Raw genomic sequence first — 22,138 nt, 5'->3', positions numbered from 1 at the left:
AAAGGACGGATGATGTTTCCTTAGAGTCAATAAAAATACGTGTGGATATAAAAGGGATATAAACATAGAGAATTAATGGAGTTTTACAGACTGGGTGATGATAAAGTCACATGAATATCAACAACTTGAAAGATACTGTAACTTATAATCTCCTTAACCTAACTTAGACCAATCTAAATTATTCAGAAATTAACTAAGTAGATGTTAAAGTCCAGATATCGTAGCGTTAAAGATAAATTTGATAAACATCTCACGTCAGACGAAAGAAAAATAATTCAACAGGCTCATTCACTCTTATTTTATAACTATGAGAAGTGAGTAGTGAGACCCAGACTGATCACCATATGGGAGAGGAAAACAACTTAGTCTGTCTGATACTTTTGATAAAGTTGGTTATCTTAAGGTTATACAAAGTGTCTCAAAAAAAGGTATACACACTGTCAAAAAAAATTCTCGGAAATTGCATGAATGTTTGTATTACAACATCAACTTTGTCCTCACTTAAGTGATACCTCTCACGTCAATATATGAGGACAATGTATGTGATAAGGAATAGACCGTAGACAACCTGTATTTAGTCTTCTATATCAGATTTATGATCTTAGATTTGACTTCCTTTTTTTTCTATTGTTACTACGTGAATCAATTTGAATTGGCATTAGAAACAAAGTCCCATCCAAGGTCTCATAGTCTTGTTCATAAACTGATTATTGATTGGTATTTGTGTCTAAATTTGCCACAGAGTTACGTCATTTTCTGAGATAACTTCAGTTCACTTATCTTCATCCTCTTGGTCTTATCTGGGAGACTCTAGTGATTGAGATTAATGTTCTCTTCCTTATTTACTTTTTATTTACTTGCTCCAATATTCAGGTTTCTGTAAAGTAATCAATACAATTTAATTTTGGATTTTGTCACACAGGACGGGGACGGCCAGCACCAACAGCCATTGGTCCCCACACACTCTCCTACACACGGTGGTGGAGTACTGCAGGGCAACACGGGGAACCTATTCTCTTACACCATCAGCCCAGCACCTCCCACGACCAGAACACCCAAAAGAGTAAGATGCGAAGGCCAAAAGTATCTTAGTGCTATATTACACAATATTAGTTAGTACGTGATCAAAATAAGGAAATATGTCTACGTATTTTTCTTAACAGTCCAGCTTTTATTTTTGCTTCGCTTGAGCAGTTGTCTTGTGGCTTCGTGTAAACTCATATATATGTTTACTTTTTTGGTGTTGTGTCTATCTCGTATCGATCTGTTTTAATTTCATTTCCTTTTATTTCAAATATTTTACCATTATTTTGAGGATTATTAATACTGGACTAATCAACATAAAAGATAGTCGGTAATTTATTGATTTTTAGTTAAGACTAAAAATTTAACTCTGGAGAGTATGGAGGTCAGAGCGTGAGACACCTGAATAGCGACCTCTTCATCCATACCCACCACCACCCATATCTTCCCCAAACCCTAACCTCTACCATCAGTTTCCCCAACTCCCCTCTTCTCCCCAACAGTCCCCACCCGGAGGCGCGTTCTTCACCCCTCCCCCCACCACCCCGAACCCCTACTTCTCCTCCCCAGGTAAGTACAGCAGTGGTCCATCCCTGTGAATTCTGGTTTTCTATGAAAGATATTCTCGTGTGAGTTATAAGTACTAGCATAGTCACCGCTCTCAAACAGAAAATGAATCCTTTTTGGTTGATAAATTAGTTGCAATAATGTTTCTTATCATGTCTCTTTTAAAGATTAAAAAGAGGGAAATTTTTCAGGATTTTTTTTGCCAAACAACTTACTATAATCTTGCTTGCTTAACTGTCTTTGTCACATATATAATTTTGATGCTTTAATGCAATTTTTTGTCTTTTTAAACAATTCAGTTATTATTATTTCTCTCTCTTCATATATTTACTTGTGTGAAAGATAATTTAGTTATTCACCCAAAGACGTTAAGTTCTTGCTGTCTGTTTCTAGTTGATATTTCATCAAATAATAATTTTCTTTTTAATTGGTTTTCTTTTTTTCGGGTTTGTAAACTTGTGCTTCACTGTTTTAATTAAAGACAGCTTGCATAAACGTCACTTCAGGCTCATGTTATTATAATAGAGAAAATGTTGTTGACGTGTTGATATACTTAATTCTGGGTCCCTCGTCTTGTCAGTTGATCAGAGGCGTCACATGTTCCTGCGATATCTTGAATTACCATTTGTTAACTATATATTTTTCTCATCCTTGCATTCTTGACAGATTTTCTTCAACTTGAGCAAGACTGGAGCATGAAAATCGACTCTTCCTCCAATCCCTCTTCTTCCTCCATTCCTTACGAACCTAGACCTTTCTTCCTACCATACAGGAACTCCTTACAACACTCTGATCTTCTTAATCATCACCAGCAACACCTTTCTCAACACCCTCCTCCTATCCACCACGACCACCCGCCTTACGATGGATGGAACGACACTACTCATCTCTCATCTTACGAGCTGGACGACGGCTTGTACGACTACATGGTAGCGTACGACTATGAAGATTACTCTGAGGAGGAGGTCGGTCGGCCTTACTCAGGAGGTCTGGTGGAGGGTGAGAGGTCGCCATCTCACCCTCAGGAGGCTGGAGGACGAGGTTTACAGAGGATCTCCAGGCACTCAACGGTGGAGCCTTACTATGGCAACACGTCGTATCAGTATCCGACTACTTCACCTCAGTACCCGACAGCGTCACCACAATACCCGACAGAATCACCACAGTACCCGACAGAATCACCACAGTACCTGATATCTTCACCACAGTACCCGACAGCTTTGCCTCAGTACCCGACAGGTTCACCACAGTACCCGACAGCTTCACCACAGTACCCGACAGAATCACCACAGTACCCGATATCCTCACCACAGTACCCGATGGATTCGCCACAGGACCCGATATCTTCACCACAGTACCCGACAGGTTCACTACAGTACCCGATAGGTTCACCACAGTATCCGACCGCTTCACCACAGTACCCGACAGCTTCACCACAGTACCCGACAGCTTCACCTCAGTACCCGAAAGTTTCACCACATTACCCGACAGCTTCACCACAGCACCCAACAAATTCACCACAGTACCCGACAGCTTCACCACAGTTCTCGACAGCTTCACCACAGTACCCAACAGCTTCACCACATTACCCGACAGCTTCACCACAGTACCCGGCAGCTTCACCACATTACCCGACAGCTTCACCACAGCACCCGACAGCTTCACCACAGTACCCGACAGCTTCACCCAAGCATACGACGCTATCGCCACAGAGTCGACCTTCAGTCACACAGCGCCCTACAAGGTCTCATAACATCTACTCACCTTCCCAGCCCTTCAAGAAGCCAGCCATCACTTTCTACTCGTTGGAGGAAAATGACTATGATGAGGAATATGAAGAGACTGTGGTGAGTCCCCCTACTGACGAGGTACTTACCGAGAACTACTACACTCAGGACTCGGGTACTGACCCAAACAATGCTCCTCCGTTTAATCCTTACAGCTACTACAGCTCATACGCGGAGGAGGACGATTACAGACGATATTTCCAACATCCACTTTACTCCCAGTTGAAGCCGTATGTACGTTCTAGAGCGTTTTTCGGGCCTCACGTCGACGACACCGCGCACAGAGGACTTTTCTCTTCCGATGGTGTGTCCCCGAGGAAGGAACAATTACAATACATGAGTCCCAGGGTCGTGGAGGATAAAGCCGCTTATTATCCCCAGGAGATCCTTCGTCGGTACTATCTTGACTCCTACACTCACGGTTCTAATCTACGAAGAAACGACTCTGTGGCTGACAGGTACAGGGAGAACCCGTACACTAGGAAGTACCTAGGGGTGACACCGAAATACGTGACGACAGCAGGTCCTAACCCCCCTAGACCAGCCCTACCATTTGAAACCGAGCTCACTGAAGGAGGGTCATACTCTGCCACACCAGCTCCTCTAGTACCTATCTATAACACGGTCGTCCCCCAGCAAGTAGTAGGAGGTGTAAGGCTATCACACGTCGCCAAAGACTCATCCTTGTATCCAAAGAAAGAGGTTAAATACGACTATTACTCAACACCATTTCCTAAGTACCAGGAACAAGTATCAACTCCATCATACGAACGGGTGGCTGAAGGGTCATATAACTCACCCGCCGCTCATAAAACAGATAAACAAGCATACCGCACCTCAGCTGCTCCACATTATGAGAAAGAGAACATTGCCAACACAACACCTCGACCGCAGTTAACCACAAAGGTTCACAGACCTGTTACAGACAACATCGCTGAACTGAACGGCTATACAACACCGTCTTATAGGGACGAGACGCCTGAACCAAAATACAAGGCAGTTGTAGCCGCACTGGCTGAAGGGAAGTCCCTCCTGGATCTCTTTCCCTATAAAAAGCCCGAAGAACATCCATACATCAGCGATACTCAACCTGCCACACCTGAACTGAAGCGCACGACAACAGTGACTCCAAATAGGCGTCGTAATTTGACTACCACGACACCTCCGACAACGGCTAAGACTGTCAGGAACACTCAGGCTCCGAAAGGTCGTCGTACACTACCAATCAGAAGAAAGCCAACACGTCGTCTATCACCCGCGCGTAAGTATGTCGGCGCCGTTTACTCTGATCCAACAACAGCTAAACCTACACCGAAGTCTCCCCATCGTTCTGTGCCAACCCCTGCCTCAAGCACTCCAGCAGCAGGATATGTTACATTATCTCCCCCCACCTCCGGTCATGCCGCTGTAGATGAATCCCTCAGTCCTCACAGTAAACATGAAGATGTTGATGAAGATTTTACCAGAGGAAAGCTGCTGCGGAAGGAAAGAGTGAAGACGCATCAGACGCCAAGAATCTCTGTAAAAAATAACCGACAGCCACAGAAGACGCTCCTTGAGGGAGAACAGAAGACTTCGACAGGAACCATCCGCCGTAGGATACCTACACTACCAAGTAACTATAATCCTCGAAGCCGACCATCAATAACAAAATCTCCTGCTGATGACATCCACCAAGTCACTGAACCTCCGGCAGTGCCGGCGAAATCCTCCCAATATATTGAAGGCACACAAAACATAACCCCTGACAATCCATCCACCTCACATCAACCGCTCACCTCCCGCCCGAAAGCAATTGTTCCGAGGAAGAAAATCCCACCACATCGTGTAAGACCTCTCATGCGTTTGCCATCAGGAAAACGTCGACTCCGTCCTATGGGTCTTCGTCGTCGTCCATCTCGTCCTCACCCTCAGTCTTCAACTCCTCAGCCTCCCACGCCCTCGACTCCTGTTACTTCATCTCACCTTACAGCTGTCACCGAGCTTCCTCCTTCTAGTGTCCCTCAAGCTCAGGAGTCACCTCATTACCTCCCTCCTTCACCTTCCACTTCTTCCCTCCCTCAGCAGGAAGACCTCCCCAGTTCCCGTCCTCTTCCTCCTGTAGTTGTTCACACATCAGGAGACCAAACACTTGCTCACTCTCCCGCCTCCAATACTTTAGTCCCATCAGCAGAAGGGTCGTATCATACCTCTGCTTCCCCTCACCATGATCACCACCCAGCCTCCCTCTCCACCACCACCACCACCACCTCGGCCCCGTCAGGAGAAGGGTCATCTCATTCCCCTCTTCCTATACCCACAGGTGGGAATAAGTCCTTGCCAGGCCCCATTCTACGACCAACCAGAGACCCGACGGGAGTGACCGGACCGATTTCACCCCATGCGACCCGAGCAAATCAAAACACACGTCCCCATAACACACACCCCAGCAACACAACCCCACGGGACGCAACACTATACAGTAACACTTATCACTCTACATCTCTACCATTAAACCGATCCACAACATTAGTAAAAAACAATTATTTACAACAACTAAACTCCACTGCTATTATTCATAATTCACCAGCACAAAGTGAATCTAATAATCACTTCAGCTATTTTCAGACACTTACAAGCAGCCCAAAGTTGAAGCAATCGAATAGTTATAATCCCGAGAGTTCATACGCTCCAGACGTTAAAAGATCAGTAGACTCACTTTACAAACACGATAAGGACATCGCCGCGAGTTCCTATCATGTCCATCACAGCAGCGATTCACTACCGAATGTGCAGTTTACTTTTAACATCAACGTTCCTGCTAGTAGTTTGTCTAACAATTTCAGAAAAGGTTCAGGTGATGTAAACCATCAAACTCGGACGTACCATCTCTCCTTCCCAGCCTCAGATCCGACGTACAGAGGTAATGTTCCACGAGGGTTGACGACCACAGTGTCTCCCTCACTACAAACTCGGTATCAGTACGTTTCTCCACGTCCAGAATCATCCGTAAGTTCTGGAGTTTCCTTCAGCCACACAACAACAACATCTCCACGGTCTCGGTCTTTAAATAATGGTCAAGCTAATAGATCGGGAAATTATGGTCGTTCCGGATCCTCTGCTGAACCACTAAAGTATACAGGTAGACCTGAAGCCACTACCACTCACAGACCATCTACTTCATCATATACGACCTTTCAGAGGGGAACAAACGTAAACACTACACCCAAGAGTGTTGTGTCTCGGCACTATGGCGGAACCATCGACACATTGAATGAGCTGCACCATCGACCATCACACACTATGCCCTATCGTCCAGCTACATCACAGCCACACCATATTCTTCCTCAACACAACTATGCAACTGGCACTGCACCTTTCAATCCCAGCGGGACTGTAGATACTCTCTCTCAGCCTCGTGCACCCCACGGCAACATACCGATAATTCACCTGACGACAGCGCCACTGCCACCTAGCGGAGAAAACTTGTACCAAGTACGGAAATCCTCCACCAGCAAACATGGTGGCCAAGTCCAGGACACATACACTGTTCTTCATGTAAACAAACAGACTGAGCGCCATTCTGTGTCCCCGAGAACTATGTCACATAACCATCTCTTCACTCCAAGACCTACATCCTTCAACCAACAACCTCGAAACCACCGCGTGATCTCCAACCATGAGCCACCGATTATCCCCTTAATAAACGGGTACCTCCCAACCTCCAGTCCTCACTATGTAGGTAACAACGACAACCCGACTTTGAGGACCTACAACGACTACCATTCTCAGGCGAGGGAGAACAAAGGAAGACAGACACCACATAACCGGTATTTTCCTCCCACGAGTGTGTCTCCCCAAGGAGGTCATCAGAGAGGTGGTCAAGTCCTCACTACCACCACTACCAGGAGACCTTCCCCAGCCCCAAGGATCACAACATTTTATCCACCTTACAATCGTCATCATACACACACAACACGTCCCTCACCGCGACCATCACCATCGTCATCACCACCACCACACACTAGAACAATCACGACTACTACTCGTTCTCCTGTACTCTATCGCAACTCTGTCACTCGCGTTACTCATCGTCCACAGACAGTAACCAGGAGACCGGTTACTACTCATCCCGTCACTCGTCAGCCTATCAACAATTACGAAGTAACTCCCTATCATAAATCCGAGCACCATGTACCAGCATCACACTCCTCTTATCTGGGCAACAACAACAACCCACACCTCCACATACAACAGTTACACGAGTCCAGACCCCGTCATCCACATCATAACTCTCAGGGTCATCCACCTCCTCATCCCATCACCCACCATAACTATAGATCCGGTAACAGCCCTCACCACAACCAGAAAACAACTCGGATTCCTTGGCCAAGAGCGCCAGAAAGACCTCTAACTTCATATAGTCTGCCCCCGAGGCTTCAGGAACCAGTTCAAGTTAACACACACAGGGGTTCAGACGCTCACATTATAACAAACGACCCATACAGAAACACAGACTTCAACACACCACCACCGCGATCACACACTACAGCAACACCACCTCAGGAGACACCCACTCCTATCCACTACCATACACAACATGCCATCCCAGAGTCCACCAAACCACGCCATGAAACAAACACCCGTTCTAATCACCACTCGACCAAGCCACCGTCACCACACAACTTCCATACATCAGTGTCGTTTGTGCACATCAATCCTCCCCGAACGTCGTCGCATTCTGAGAGAGTGAGGGCAGAAAGGCCACTCTCACGACACACTCCCCAGGGCCCTCTCTTTGATAAGTCTTTCACAAAGCGGAATTCCATTACATTTTCTGCAGATTCACACTCTACTTCGAGGCCTGAAATCAACCACAACACCCCCTCTGGAGCACACAAGACTCAGCCGCTTCCTGTGCTAGCATCACATTCTAGTTATCTCGGGGGTTCCAAGAAACCTGTGGTGGCCCAGCCTCAGGCAGTCGCTGTTACACCCAAGTCTGATTATGGTATCCGCGTCCCTATAAGTATTCAAAGCCCTCATCCGCCTTCTCCTGAGACAGCATCATACACACCATCACTTGTACAACAACCTATACAACCACCAAGTACGCAAACATACTCACCATCACCTATACAAACACCAAGTAAACAAACATATTCACCATCACCTGTACACCAACCTATACAAACACCAAGTAAGCAAACATATTCACCATCACCTGTACACCAACCTATACAACCACCAAGTAAACAAACATATTCACCATCACCTGTACACCAACCTATACAAACACCAAGTAAGCAAACATATTCACCATCACCTGTACACCAACCAATACAAACACCAAGGAAGCAAACATATTCACCATCACCTGTACACCAACCTATACAACCACCAAGGCAAACATACAAACAGCCACCTTCACCACCACACACTCCTCCACCTACACGCAGCAACACACCACCTATACAACATATAACCCCACCTACACGAAGCTACACACCACCACCTACACCAGTAAGTGGAGCTAGTAGCTACACCCGCATCAAGAAAAGCTCCGACTCAGGTGGCAGTTTACGTGCCAGTCATGACCAGGGCTTCAGGGATGAATCTAATAAGGACGAAGGTTTTGGGGACCTGTTGATACCCAAGACAAGACAAAGGCAACACAGGCGACAGAGACAAAAATTCAACACGACGGAGGAGGTGGAGAGTGTCACCGGGGGCCAGGAGAAGGCTCAGGTGTCAACACCTCGTCACACTTCCCCTCCTCCTCCAGATCCTAAAACTCCTGACAGAGAAGAGATCAGAGGTCAAAAGAGGCGGCGAGTTGTGAAAAGAATAAGGAAACTCGTCAATACATCTGGTGAAAAAAACACAACAAAGTCGCCTCTTAAATCCCAACAGATCTCGAGGGATGCACCAACAGTCACCAGGCATGACACGAGGATTGAACAAAAGGCATCTGAGATTCTGAGAGGGTCTCCTGCTTCTCCAGGCACCAGAAAAAGATCCCCGACCAGGTCTCCGTCTTCTGTCAGATCAACCAGCTTGACTATAGACCAACAAACGTCTGAGCCCAGTACTCAACGCCCTCAAACCATGCTAGAGCGTTTCCCCTTCAGGAGATCGAAAAGAAGGTTCACCTCAACCTCTTCTCCTCTCCCGGAAGTCACTACAAGAAACATTGAGGAACTCTCTTACCTACAGCTTCAGAGTCTTGTTGACGTTGATTTTGGTAACAAGTTAAACGTTATTGGACGAAGGACTGGAGTGGCTGAAGCCTCCACGTAACAGTGTTGGCTAAATGGACATTAAAACTGAAGGAACTCTATTTGAATAATGAATCTCTCTCTTTCAAAAAAAAAAGTGTTCTTGACACATAAAAAGAACCACTGCCAGTTAACTTAACACGCGCTTCTCTTATAAACAAATCACGTTTCTTCTGTGCAAAGGTTTTTTAAGGACATGTAACTCTAGTCATAATAAAGACTCGTGTATAAATCTGACACCCTTAGAGGTGAATATTTAGGGTGTTTTAACATTTTAGTTGCGCACGTCTCTGCTCCGCCAACCTCTCTTGTATTAGCGTCATACGTCTAGTCATTGCATGCTTCCCCGAGCAAACTGTCACAGTTGCTAAGGCTCATGAAAGGTACAAAAAAAAAAAAAATACTCACAATAATAGTTATGGCGTTTTCCTCGTCTACATTAGTGTACACATCTGATTGTATCACAATCCACTCTACTGCGCTTTTAAAGGTCAAGTCGGGGGTGTAAAGCTGGCAGGATACTGTGTGTGTGTGTGTGTGTGTGTGTGTGTGTGTGTGTGTGTGTGTGTGTTGGCCTCAGAAACAATGTCATGCCAACGTAAAACTCCTAAAAAAAGCCTCCTTAACACTGACAACAATGACCGCCTTCACCAGCATATCACATTTTGCTAAAACGCTTATAAACACCGTCGGTAATGAGGATCATCAACACGATTGTCTACGTCACGTCGCTTCAAGGGATTCGAGTAAAAATTTCACTTTATCGAGATTATGGTATTATTGTTTATTAACACCACAGACACAACAGGTATATGACAACACACCACATGACATCTCGGCCACAGGACACAACCACATGACATCTCGGCCACATGACACAACCACATGACACAGCAAATCCCTGGGCGTCCCTGTGACCATCTTGGGGTCAACCACTTCCCTCAGCCTCTCTCACAGCAGGTCAGCCGAGGAACATGACCTGGCTCACCCTGACCTTTGACCTGATCCGTCTTACAACCTGGCTCATCAAGTCCATGACCTGATGCAGATTTAACTGGTTCATTCATGACCTTTGACCTCGTTCACCTATGAACTGTCCAACTTTGGCAGGTTGGCTCAAGACATCTGGTTTGGCTGGTATTGACGTGACCTGGTTTGAACTACTTAGCCCATGACTCTCGATCTGACTTAACTTGGGATGACTTACTCAAGACTAACAGCATAATTCAGTTTGACCTTACAAAGATCTGACTCACTTATGACCTTTGAAATGACCCGGTCTGATCAAACTCAGATCACACATCAGGACCAACATTGTGACTGTTCTATTCATTACTGACCAGGTTATAGGTAACAACAGCAGCTGAGTAATCTATGGAAATTGTGGGGTACTTGGGATTCGAACTCGGGGCCTCTAGTCAGAAATCCAGCGATTACAAACACTGACCCACCCTGGACACGTTATCTTATATAGGAGTGAGTGTAAACGTCACCAGGCTCTGTGATAAGGGTGTTGTGAGGTCCTACTCCGGTGAGTAATTGCTCGACCACTCAATGACTGTGAAGATGTACAGTCAACACAGACCGAAAGGAGGCCGTGATAGTCCCAGGAGAGGCCAAGAGTTGGTCAGTAGTAGACCAGAGACCTGCCCAGACCAGACCAAATGGAAGATAAACCAAACAAACAACTTTGTTCTATTCTTAATTTTTCTTTACTAAGTCTCGTTGCTTCCTGACTCACTAATATGTGTGGCTGGTGACCATCAGCTGACACACTCCTGACAATTGACGTTCTTATTTATCCCAAACACTATTTATGGTATTAAGTTTTTGACATGACGAGATAACTCCCCAGCCAACTTCCTCTCCATATGCCTCTGTCTCTCTGGTATCTCTCAAGAGTAATTTAATCCTTTTGCTTATCATTATACTCAAAAGCTGTATCTCTCTGAACGTCTCTATCTCTCACTGTCAACGGTGTTTCTTGACTGACTGAATATGACAGCAGGACGTGTGGGATTTTTTTTTTACAGCCAACTCAACTTGACATGTCTTATGACAGATATATTGTTGGTCACCAGAAAAGCCAGACGTTGACCTGACCTATGAACGAGTTAACTGTAGTAATAACAATGGCAACAACCACCATCACCTCCCCTACACTAACGACTGCACTGATGACTCGACGTTTTGACATTATATTAACGTCACATTTGTTGACTTTTAATGTAAAGTCTGATATTGATTAAAAATTCTGATTCATTATAATTTTAAAAATTAAAGAATCTGTACACTTGAGCTTTGCTATTAACTGTTCACTCAAAAATTTTTATTCGAATGAAACGTTGCTTTAAAATTCATAAGTATTATTTTCAATCATTGCAGTCGAGATAAATATAATGTTTACTGTGTCTTGATCACTAACATATTCCTTCTTATTATACAGACAAGAACAGGAAGCAGCCGACTGTGAATACCCCAGACGTCGCTTGGCTCAGAAAGTTGGTAAGTATCTCACACATTCCCTAAGTCAGTCGAATTTGATATAAAGGTAACATATAACAGTAAGACCTGAGGCTCTTAGGTGAAGTTAGTTTTATAAAATCCATTCACTTCTCTCTATAGGCTGCCCAGGACGATGATACCGAACAATCTGATGACACTGAATCGAAATCTCAAGTGGGTTCAGAAAAGGAAGAGAGCCTGGAGGAGGTCCGTCAGTACTCCCTGGCGCTGTATCGACATTTGCAGGACCAACTCACGAGCAGACAATTGGCCTTCCCTCGGCGTCGTCTTCTTCACAAGCGGAGGCGGGTGACTCGGCAGACAAGCACGTCCGATGAGAATGCCGCAGCAAAGGACGTTGAGGTGATTGATATTGAGAGAATGTTATCTGAGGACTCATCTTTCATCCCTCCGGTCGATCCTAAGAAACTGAGAATCGCTATCAATAAGCTCCTGCAGCTGGCTAATTCTCAAAAGAAGAAAGGTTACACGTATGACAAACCCAATGGATTCACTTCTTTCATTCCCAAAGAGTTGGAGGACAGCGGGGAGGAGGTCACTGTTCCAACAGAATCTCTAACACCAGAGGGACGCCCAGAGAAGCTTCAGGAGATTGAACTCATCGGAATTGACGCCAGTTTACCCTCCGAGGAAGAGAGTGACGCTGAGATTACTCCTCTCTTCATCACCTCTGCAACACCTGTGACTTCTGCCAATCAAGTTGCTCAGGTGACGCCCGCAACAGAGGTAAGCAATACATATTTACCTCCAACACAGGTTGTTGACACACTGGGAAGGAAACCTTCAAGATTTCGACCAGGGAGCCGCCCACGACGACCGTTTTATGGACGACGTCGACGATATAGGGGCTACCGTCATCATTGTCCTTACCCAGACACCAACAGTGTGACCTCCCATAGGCCCCTCGTGCTACCCACCATCCCCTCACGACCAACGGTTCCTGAACTTGATTTCATCTCGACTACTACTCCTGCTACATCTCCTGCCCCTCTCCTTCTCCCCGAGATTCCTGTAACTGCCCCTGAAGTTGTTACTGTACCCAGTCTAAGTCCCGCTGTCCCAAGGATCCCCGGTGCCCTCCCAACATCACCTCCTACCTCACCTGCCCCAAACGCTGTCACAACTACTACTTCGAGCCCGAATCTTAACCAACCAGCGCCTTTTCCTGACTACGATGATGAATATGATGACGATTATGACTACGAGTACGACGATGACTACAGCGATTATGATAATGAATATGATGAAAATGATGATGAAGATTATGATGAGGACTATAAATTAAGCGAAGATGGTGGTGTTGACCCAGGCTTCACAGGGGGCAACAGAAGGCCGGGGGGAGAAGGCGTCACCCCCGTCACTGACCGCAGCCTCTTCGGAGCTGGTAGAAGCGGTGCCGGTGAGCGTTCTGTTATCATCCTGGTCGAGCCTGAGAATACCAACGCTGAGCGAGAAAGAGACAGTGTGAGAAGTCCTCTGAAAGTGTCTCAGGGAGGAGAAGGTGGATCAGCTATCATTGTAGTTGACGGAGCCGTTGACGACATCGGGAGAGGCAGCACCAGAGTCTTGTCAGAGTCTAGAGAAGAAGGGAGAGGAGGAGAAGGCCAGTCACCCGTCATCCTTATAGAAAAAAATACTCCAGAATCGAGATGGGGAGACTCTCCAGTCATTCTAGTAGAAAGTAGTGCTAAGGGCAACCAGCGGAGAACGTTAAGAGAATTCACAGCATCACGAGAACGTCAAGGAAGTGGACCTACGGTAATCTTAGTGGAAAACGATGGTGATGTCAATCCTGGGTCAAAAGAATCAAGATGGCAGGAGTCTCCTGTGATCCTGGTGGAGGGGAGCGCTGATGACATTTATACGGGGAAGTCAAAAAATCTCCCTGGATCAAGGGAGAGAGGGGGGAAGGGTTCTCCCGTAATTCTGGTCGAACCTGGTGTTGGTACGAGCACAAGAGGAGAGACAAGAAACTCTTTAGGATCAAGAGGACGAGATGGTGAGGCAACCATCATCCTAGTTGAGACAGAGGAAGGTGAGTTCAGAAAGGTGAGAAACTTCGACAAGCGTCTCACAAATCCAGGTGACCGTGAGAACGAGGGCACGGTCATCCTACTCGTCAATGAAGCTAAGACACCCTCGCAGCCTCCTGTAAGCACTCTAAACCCGACCGCAACGCCTCTTTTAAGTCAGCTGACACCACCTCCGGCAACACTCGCTAACTTTCGTCCTTCCATAAACAGAATACCAGAGCCAGTCACTTCTCGATCAAAATCCACTAGAAATCCTCTGTTTCCACCGATAAATTCTATAAATCCTCTACCAACCCGACGGAATCCAGAGTTCCTTGACGAAGGACTTCCTACTAGAATAACAAGAACTTCAACTGAAGATTCGAGACGTCGTCGCCTGAGATCCAGAACTAGGAGACTCCGGCCTCAAGGCCGTGTGAGCACTGGAGGCACTGGACGTGTCCGTAATATTCTTCTTGGCCGCAGGCGACGACCGGAGGGTCTTCGAAGATTTAGAGGTGATGTAGGCGAAGGAAGAGATGATGACAGAGCGAGTAGAGACACTTGGGACAACAGAAGTCAACGAAGAGAAGATGACAGTAGGCAGCAAGACCTAAGTACAGTCCGGACACCTCCAGGTCGACAAGGAGGGTTCTCAGGTGATCACAGACAGAGGCCTTTTATAAATAGAGTAAAGGAGGCTCCTGAATTTTTCACCGGACGCAGAGAATTTCCAAGAGGAAATCCAGAGCTCCTGGGTGACCGTCAGGTACTCCCAGGTGACAGCAGAGAAAATACAGGAAGAAATGGGGAGAGGACGAAAGGCCAGCGGGTGTCCGAAGAAATCTTGGACTACGGGGATCAGGAGTCGTGGCTGGGACACGAAGGGTTCTCCTGGCAGGCTCGGTTTCCTCCTGAAGTCCGAGTCACGAGGACCAGTGAAGTCGTTCCCGAGAAAATTCATGAACTCCGTCGGTCCATCGAGGCCAGAGCTCGGGCCTGGACACAATTTGGTCTGCAGAGAACCAGACCCGAGTTTAGAAGGTATCGTCGGCTTCGTGGGGAATAAAAAGGAAAAAAAATGTAACTAACATTAAAGAAATTTCCCTAACTCTATTTATTGAGTGTTTTGTCACACTTGCTCATTATATTGACTTTAACCTGGAGTCAATCTGAAGGTGTCGAGGACATGTTCATCTGTTTCACAACAAAGTGTAACTGAGAACATTTGAAGGATGAAGGTGTATCGTATTCTCTTATCAGTTATCTTACTACCGTGGACGCATCTTTGTCTTACTGTACTGGACACTACGCGATGGTGAGGTGGTCAGTGAGCTAACACCATAGATCAGTTCTCGCTGTAACTCAGTCAACGCGAGGCCAAACAAGTTAACTCTCACGTGATGGTTAACTCGTTCCTACTGTGAAATAAACAGAAACTATAATAAGGAAAACAAATCTCTGAGTTTCTGAAGTATTTAAAAAAAATGTTGACTTAAAACAGTGAAGTGATCTTATTGCTTTGTTGGCCATTTTTTGCATTATTTTATTTTTCTTATGTTGTTGTTGATATCTTCTGTTATCTATATGTTATTAAAATCATTAATATAAATGTTTTGTATGTATGTATTTGTCAGCGGGAACCAAAGTGGATCTTATGCTTTGCTGCATAATATGTATGTATATGTATGTATGTATGTATGTATATATGTATATTGTCTTCCAAATATATCCGTAAAGTTTTGATGCAGCTCCTTAAAAGTTCAAACACAGGGTGGTGCTGGCTACCTCTCGCTGTGACTTGATTATCATAAAGAAAAGTTGCCTGGGCTTAACGTCATAATACACGGTGAGGGGGAGGGGGGATGATCCACCCCCCCCCACCCCCACCCCCCCACCCCCACTCACCATGGCGACAGCTGGAGTCTGTGTTTTGTGCTCACCTGTTCTTTTAACCGTATCTATAGTATATATTTCCTGTATTTTTTCTAGTCATTGTTTAATTTTTGAGTTCTTCTGGTGATAAAACAGATTTGTTTCCAGGAGAAGTCTTGTGAAGGAAACGACACTGAACTTTATCATCTCTAACACTGTTAAACCCGCCACGTTAGTGTCACTAAACACTAGACCTGAAGTGAACCCTCTTCTGTTTATTTCACCAGAAGATGTTTTTTATCCTCTTTAAGTCATCATTGATCACAAGGACGATACAACTCCTCCCTACGTTCAGTGTCAACAAAGTCGTCAGGAGGATCAGCTGTTTAGTGTTTACATGTCGTGTCCCGTTTTTACTGTTGTCATACACTTGTTATTTCCTCACGGTGTTGTTGTCACTGTTGGTTTTTATAGTTTTTTAAAGGATAAAATAAAAACATATATATTTTTTAAGTAGTTTATTCTCCTGTGTTTATAACTATTTAAAACTATGAGGTAGTATCATTGTATTGGGAGGAACACAACTTTCATTCACGTTGATATAAAGCACTCGTAGCACTCTGGTAGTTAACTGGTCACATTCAACGAAGTTTTCTGTACACGAACCAAGCGTAAAGTTATTTGTGTTTGTAAACAGAAAAGGTTAAGATGACTAAGCATTACCTCCCGCACCCAGATCCTGAAACAAAAAGTCAGGTGTTATTAATTTACCTGTGGTGATGGAGGTAAATAGGGATAGGTAAATCTATATAATCGTTTACTGTTATCTAAGAACTTACCTGTAAGTGGTCTATACAATATGCATGGAGTGTTATGAGTACATATTCTAAACCCATTGATTACGATATATTAACCCTTTTGAGTACAATGGACTATTTCCTGGTATATGATGTCTTTGAATTTAGAGGGTTAAGTCATTGTACTCAAAGGGAGGGGTTAAGTCATCGTACTCATTGGGTTAAGATAATACTTACCACCTCCACAGCAATCTCCACCTCCTCCACCTCCTCCAATGTCGTATGCCCCCTCTCTTGCACCTCCACTTTCTCCACCCTTGATAATTATAGTACTGCCTCCACCACTGCTGTGGCCTCTACCACTGCTGTGGCCTCCACCACCTCCACCACTGCTCCCTCCATATCCTCCACCTCCTTCTCCTACTCCACTTCCTCCTCGTCCTCCCTTGAATATTATGGTATGTCCTCCTCCTCCACCTCCTCCGTTGCTTCCACAGTCCCCAAATCTATTTCCTCCACAGTCAACTCCTTTAATGCCGCCTCCAATACCTCCTCCTCCACTGCTGCTACTTTCGTATGCACCACCTCCTCCTCCTCTTTCACCAGCAATACTACTTCTACTATTTCCGTAAATTCCAGCACCTCCAAAGTCTCCTCCAATAGAGCGACTTCCATTACCAACTCAAAACGCACCACTTACTCTGCTATATCCACCTCCTACTCCACCTCCTCCACCCTTAATGACCATAACATGACCTCGACTGATTTCTCCTCCTCCTCCTCCTCCTCCTCCTCCTCCAAGTCCACCACCACCACCTCTTCCTCCTCCTCCTCCTCCACTTGTAATATTAAAGGAGATATGGGAGTTACATATAAAGGTTTTGTCATAATATAAAGTGGAAAAAAAAAATATATTTATATATATATATATATATATATATATATATATATATATATATATATATATATATATATATATATATATATATATATATATATATATATATATATATATATATATATATATTTAATCAACTATAGTTTACTTATATATTGCTTGTATATTTCTCACACTTTGTATATACCACTTGCATATCTCACTCTCACTTATTTCTTTCTTTCATTCTTTCTTTTGCTCTCTTTTTCATTCTCATTTTTACTCTTTCATTCTTATTTAAACTAAATGAGTCCTGAGGGACACCGCAGTGCAGTATTAAACGGGGTGGTGAGGCGGTAAAATTCACTACAGGGGGTAATTCCAATAAAATAAGTCTTTCGTTCTCTGTCCCTCTCTACTTACCTGTGATTTTCTCTCATCCTCTTTTCTTTTCTGACGGTCTTTTCCACGTTCACCTCTCTCTCTCTTTCTCTAACACCTACCTCCAAAGCCTTTGCCACCTTTACCGCCGCTGCCGCCGTAGGAGACGCTGATAACGGTGACATCAAAGACGTCACTGTTATCACCTTTACCACCGCCGTCGCCACCCCGTCCTCCATGACCCCTCCCTGGCGCCACAAGGGGAGCGAGGGTTAACATTGGCCAGTCTCTAGTAAACTATTGTCAATTATTTCTCTTCATAGTATTGTGTGGGATATTATTTAACGAGAATTTCATTATAAAAATATAACGAACAAGATAAACTTCATCTTGTTATTGTACACAACTAGTTGATAAATATTCAAAACGAACATGTACAGTAAGTTAAGTTGTTTGGTGCTGCACCTTAATTCTGCTTTTTCTCTTTAATTTACTGTATCGTTTCTATGTTGCAAACAATATTTAATCTAGATGAATTCTGCTAACATACAAACACAATACGGGTACAGACAGGCAGACAGACAGACAGACAGACAGACAGACACACACACACACACACACACACACACACACACACACACGCACATAATACTTTAGTCTTTAAGACACTAGGAAAATAAAGCGAGTATTACACCTGAATCTCTCTGGCGGAAATTAACTTCTTATCCTCTTACTGTGGAACAAAATAAAAAAAACAATTAGTCTTAACTACACGAAATCTTGCACTTTCCTTTTTGAAATATAAACTGTTTTATGGACATGGACCGATGGATGGACTGGGAGTACAAACAAACATATGTACGAGTGGAGCTTAATACACACCTGCTCCACCGCCCACCGCCCTTCAGCAGGTGGAGGAAACCAGGCGTGACCACAACTGACAATACCAGCAGGAACACGAGAAACGTTCTCTGTCGTCGAGTGGGAGAGAGGAGGGAGTGTGATTCAGTTCAGAAAGACAAAACCGATATAAAACATCTACTACTACTTAGGGGGCAGTGAAATTTTGCTCAAAGCTGCACTCTTCAGGCATTGTTCCGTATACATATCTAAGACTCCATGCCAAATTTGAAGCTGATATGTCGAGGTTTAGTCTGCCGCATTTTCTACTGAAATTTTTAAATTTACCTACAGTACTAGCCAAACAGCCGCTGTGGCGGTCAATGTTCTGTTCAGTGTTTATCAACTTTTTTTTCATATCTCTTATTTCATTTAAGTTGTCTTGTTGCAGATGAGTATGGTGCTATGTGTATATTGATTATCAGCCTTTTCTCATTTCATTATGTCATCATGGTTGAGCCTGGCAATGAATATCTCACACATGTGACTCCCAAGACTGGACACGGAAAGCAGATTGCCAGAACTATTCACGAGTTTCTGGTGGAGAAAAATCTAACCCAGCAGCCCATTGTGTGTGTTGGTTGTGATGGAACCAATGTAAATGTAGGATCAGAAAATGGAGTCATTCATCATCTTGAAATGTTACTTGGTCACCCGCTCCATTATTTCATATGTCAGCTTCACGGAAATGAGCTGCCTTTCCGCGCAGTTTTTTATCACTATGATGGTAAACCAAGTGGTCCTGAGCATTGGCGTGGTCCCATTGGAAAGCAGATCAAGGAGTCTTTGTTTGAGCTTCCAGTTGTCGCCTTCCAGCCAGTCAGTTTCCCTGATTTCCCTGTGTTTAATGATGAAGTGGAGAAAGATCTGTCCTGGGATCAGAAATACCTGTATAGGATTTGTAAAGGAGTTATCACAGGTGTTGTTGAAGATGACTTGGCTGCTATTGAGCCAGGTCCTCCCTGTGTGTCAAGGTGGAACACCTTATGGAGTAGAATCCTCAGGCTGTATGTAGCAACATCAAGACCCAGCCATGAGTTGAAAAGAATTGTCATTACAATAATAAAGTTCAGTGCTCCAATGTGGTTTTACATCAAGATACACCCTTACGTAACACACGGCTCAAGGAACGTATTCCAGTCCCTGCTATATATGAAACACCTGAATAGTGAGGAGGAGACGATAGTGAAGAAGGCTGTCCAGAGAAATGCATACTTCGCCCACACAGATCAACTTCTTCTTGGTATGTGTGCAGATTAGGACATGACTGTTAGAGAAAAAACTGTTTCAATGATAAGAAAAATTAGAGAGGAGAATCAGCAAAAGGAAGAATGCACTGGCAGATTTGAAGAGGAGGAGGAAGATTCTGATGCTGCTGTTGACGAGAATTTGTTAAACTATACTGATGAGGAGGGTAAAGATGGAGATGGGAATGAGGATGTGCCTCCTGTAGTCAACATGAGAAAGGTGGTGACTCCGAAACTAAAGTGGCAAGCAAAAAACTATCATTCCATGATTAACTGGAGGAATGAACTCAAGACTGAGCCTCCTTACATTGCTTCTCTGTCAAATCTACAGGTTAATGACATTCTTGAGACACCATTAGTGGTGCCCAAGTGGCCAAACAGCACTCAGGCGGTCGAGAGAGGCATAAAAGTGATGACTGAAGCTTGCACTGAAGTGACGGGATACGAATCGAGAGATGGATATATTAGGCAAAGATTATTGTCTAGGAAAATGATGCCAAGGTTCCGCACAAAAAAGAATTTCAATATGAACTTGTAATGATTTTCTATACGGTGTACCTGTAAAATAACATGTGAATTAAATCGATGTCACCCATGTAAAATGTATCATTATCCTGGAAAACATTAAATGACACCTAATTTTTGGTATACACTAAAAGTTGACAAAAAGTCGTTCGCGAAGCGGCAGGGTAAGTATGCATGAAATGGCATGAAATTTTGCACAGGTGTTTGTTACAGCCATACAAACGAGGCCTGAAAAGTGCAGCCTGCAACTTAAATAAAAGTGTTTTTTCCCTGCCCCCTACTACTACTACTACTACTTTTTTTTTTTTTAAACGTGGCCTCCAGCCTCCCCAATAGCCACACCTTCGCCACCATTTATTTACCTTAATATTAAATATCCTAATACATAAGAAGCTATCCTATCTGTGTTAAATTAGTTGAGCCGCAGATCTATGCGGCATTCAGTGACTGTAGCCTCATAGTCAATATCTGCAGCAGTTGTCGGAGTAGGGGGAGAAGCTCTCGTTCCCCTGAGGCAGAGCAAAGCCGACCGAAGGAGAGAGAAAGACAGTCGATAATCCCATCCAGGCTGTAACATAACTTCTGGGCTGCTGCTTCTGTTCGGAGATCAACTCCGCGAGTCTGGCGTAGAAACAACTTGCACTTGGTCCCATCCCACCACAGGTTGTGAACACTAGAGGAGTGAAGATGCCTTGATCAACGTTTTGAATTCTCTCCCCATCTGCCCTTCTCTTGTCGTTCTCGTTCCTCCTATGTGCAGCATCGAGAGCCAGGTTACGGTGACATGCGGCCATGGGATCAAAAATCCTAATGTCGAAGAAAGCTCGCTGTCCCCGCGTCCAGAATCCTCGAGCACTGACGTCCACACGGGCTTCGTTAGATGTGTTTGAAGTCCTGTGTTGGAAGATCTCACCTTCCAATGGAAGGAGGGTCGGTTCTACCATGACATCCCGGCAGATTTCCTTCAACATATTTGCTGTGAGGTCCCTTACCTCGTCATGCCTCATGCATATGAAGCCCCCCTTCTTGCACACCATGGCGTGATCGCCATCATAGGAAGAGCCACACACGCATTGGGAGGGCAAACCTTCTACTGGCTGACCATACCTTAGAGCAATGGCATCTGTAAATTCTTGTTTATTAAGACTGAAACCATTTGCCCTTATCGGTAACGTAGTTAACCAGTTCGAGGCGCCCACCTCCTGTGCTATAGCTACTTTTTTTCAAATTTTCTGGTACCTGCAACAACAGTTGCTGCAACTTATCATTTTGGCAGTGCTGTCGATCTGTCGTAATGGACCTACGAATCTTATTTACTTCACTTGTATCCACTTCCCCTGTTGCATTCTGGGCTATTATGTGGT

At 44.6% G+C, this 22,138-nt stretch overlaps 1 protein-coding gene across 2 annotated transcripts in view; it reads left to right on the top strand.

Moving 5' to 3' along the window:
- LOC121862420 overlaps nt 1-16,555 on the top strand; it is a 107,228-nt gene extending 90,673 nt beyond the window's left edge. Inside the window, exons 9-12 of one of the 2 annotated variants that reach the window (XM_042360695.1) lie at nt 923-1,063; nt 1,527-1,593; nt 12,081-12,139; nt 12,260-16,555. In XM_042360695.1, the coding sequence (XP_042216629.1) occupies nt 923-1,063; nt 1,527-1,593; nt 12,081-12,139; nt 12,260-15,241 (3,249 nt within the window). In that variant the 3' untranslated portion in view covers nt 15,242-16,555. Of the gene's footprint in view, nt 1-922; nt 1,064-1,526; nt 1,594-2,212; nt 5,680-12,080; nt 12,140-12,259 lie in introns of those variants that run through there. The other variant, XM_042360694.1, reaches the window with a different exon arrangement.
- The last annotated feature ends 5,583 nt before the right edge of the window (nt 16,556-22,138 follow it).

This window comes from Homarus americanus, unplaced genomic scaffold (assembly GCF_018991925.1).
Source record: "Homarus americanus isolate GMGI-L3 unplaced genomic scaffold, GMGI_Hamer_2.0 scaffold31037, whole genome shotgun sequence".
Taxonomy (NCBI): domain Eukaryota; kingdom Metazoa; phylum Arthropoda; class Malacostraca; order Decapoda; family Nephropidae; genus Homarus; species Homarus americanus.
The sequence above is the reverse complement of the archived record's forward strand: the minus strand, read 5'-3'. Positions and strand labels throughout refer to the sequence as shown.